The sequence below is a fragment of the Palaemon carinicauda genome, chromosome 39 (assembly GCF_036898095.1).
Source record: "Palaemon carinicauda isolate YSFRI2023 chromosome 39, ASM3689809v2, whole genome shotgun sequence".
NCBI classification, from domain to species: domain Eukaryota; kingdom Metazoa; phylum Arthropoda; class Malacostraca; order Decapoda; family Palaemonidae; genus Palaemon; species Palaemon carinicauda.
The window spans coordinates 16002343-16004788 of NC_090763.1; the positions used below are offsets into that span (position 1 = coordinate 16002343).

Here is a 2446-nt window from a genome sequence, read left to right on the forward strand (position 1 = left end):
ATGGATGGTGGAGAGGGAGTGATGATGCTTAGGAAGAATCTGTTAGGGGGGAGAGATCGAGAAGGAGGCAGAGAATTAGAAGGTGAGATAAGGTGAAGGATGATATGGAGAGAAGAGGTTTGGTGGAAGAGGATGAGTAAGATAGAAGGCATTGGAGAGTACGCATCAGGCAACCAACTCAATGTAGGGATGAAAGTGCAAAAGAAGATGATTTTATCCAATTTTAGGTCTTTCATTTAGAGGTTTTGTAATTGTCCAAATAATTTTAAGTATTGGATATAAGTATAGAAATGTAAGTAATCTATACCTTCAAATCTTATTCAAAACTAAATCTAATTTTCTTTATTTGTCTTTCAGGATGATCAAATGAGTGTGTCGCCAAGAAGCTTCATATTTCCTTAGGAATGAGGAAAACAGTGAATGTGGGAGACACTGAAAGGACCAGAGTGTATGTTTACTTTTTAAAATGAAGGAACACATAGTTATGACAAGCCATATGAAATGATGGGATACTTGGTCAAGACAAATCATTTAAAAACTGGAGAAATGATTCCATTAATAAAATAAATTGTTGCAGTATGTAGCATAAAATATACCCTTAAGTGGGGTTTTTGTAACTTGTAGGTATGACATTTTGTAGTGTAACTTGAACATACAATATATCAAAAATGAAAGTTTCCGTTAAGAACACAAAAGCCTGGTTGTGGCTAGTTATGGCCTACCAGACATGTGCTTTAGTAGCAGGAGGTGTATCATCTCCTGCAACAACAGTGGTCGTTCCCGACATCCCTGTTACTTCTGTCATTCCTGATGCTATTCATGAAGAAGCTGATTATCCATCACCCCCACAGGCAGGTAATGAGAAACATTTAACTGGAACACTAAAACAGGAAATAACAAATGTCGGGAACATCACAAGTATTGTGGTTATTTGTCCACCCTCGTTGCCTGTGCCTAGTTTGTCTGATGGGAGTGCGGCCTTGAATGATTCAGATGAATCGGCGTTGTCCACCCTCTTGCCTAATGGCACAGATCCTAGATTACTGGATGATAGTGATAATTCTGGTGACATTTCTAGTCCAACAAAGTTTTCCCCTAATTACGTTAAGGTAGATTTAGGAGCTTTGGAGTTTGATCGGAATATTGAAGTGTCTGTGAAATCCAACAACTGCGAGAGTGTCACTGTTGACGGAGGAGTGCCAGAATGGGTAGAACGACTTAGTCTGGCTAATGATGATGGGATGATTACCCTCCAAAAAGAATGGGCTAAGGGTGCAAACAACCTGAAGAAACTATGGTTTCGCGTCCCTAAAGGCTTAATTATTGACTTTGATAGTTTTGATGAAAAAGACCAAGATTATGAAAATCTGGACAGGGACTTTGAAAACTTGAACGGAATACAGAATCTGTGTAACGTTTTACCTCCTACCTTAGAAGTATTAGACTTGTCCCGAACACCCTTGGAATTACTTAAATTGGATGCTACGTGTTCGTACAGGTTGACTCGTTTAGAAGCATCGCACTCATCACTCAGCACATTGGCCTTGTGCACGCCTTACTTGGTTAGCCTTCACCTGTCAGAAAATTCCCTGGAGGGTGATCTCAACTGGATGACCTGCAGTGGAGGTCTCGCGTCTGTGGAATATCTTCAGGTGAATCAAAATCTTCTGACGGAAGTATCGACTTGCAATTGGCTTTCCATACAGAGTTTGGACTTGCGGCACAATAAGGTGGGATCTCTGGATCTAACTTCGTGCCCTTCCTCAAATTTAACCTCCGTGATAGCCTCCCACAACCTTTTGGTAACGCCTCCCATCTTGCCAAACTCTCTACTGCACCTTGATCTCGGTCACAACCAGCTGGAGTCCCTTCCTATGATCACGCCAATGCTCAACGTAAGTGAATTCCTGAAGTTTATGATCATACTTTAATTTGAAATATTTTGATAAAGCGACATGCTGGCGGCTTGTAAGGGTTAACAAAGGTATATCTTATATTTATTTAATGATTTTTTTCTTGGATCGCGTGCCTGGGTTCTACCATGGAAATCCTGGATGCAGTTTGCCGATTTTTCACACAATAACATCATCATCATTGGAAAAGCTCGGTTCAAGAGGGCCCGGAAACTCGTACATCTCAGTTTGGCTTACAACCACATCACACAACTTAAAGGTATGATTGGTGTAATTAACCGCCAGGCAAAAATTACTTCCCCCATCTCTCTCTCTCTCTCTCTCTCTCTCTCTCTCTCTCTCTCTCTCTCTCTCTCTCTCTCTCTCTCTCTAAAACTACAGAAGTGTATTGGCTTTTTTTGTATTAATTGTAAATATATATTTTTTCTTGTTACTGTAAGGCTATGCATTGTCTGCTTCTATAATATTTATTAGATTGATATTATCTAGCTTGTACGGGCTACTGTGGTTCTCAATACAGTAATTTTTCCAGT

The 2446-nt window shown here is 40.1% G+C and overlaps 1 protein-coding gene across 1 annotated transcript in view; it reads left to right on the forward strand.

Annotated features, from left to right (window-relative positions):
• Positions 1-360: 360 nt before the first annotated feature.
• The window catches only part of LOC137631023 (uncharacterized), a 12789-nt gene continuing 10703 nt past the window's right edge, over positions 361-2446 (forward strand). The window contains exons 1-2 of the mRNA XM_068362579.1: positions 361-1895; positions 2061-2172. Coding sequence (XP_068218680.1) covers positions 669-1895; positions 2061-2172 — 1339 coding nt within the window. The 5' untranslated portion in view covers positions 361-668. The remainder of the gene's footprint in view (positions 1896-2060; positions 2173-2446) is intronic.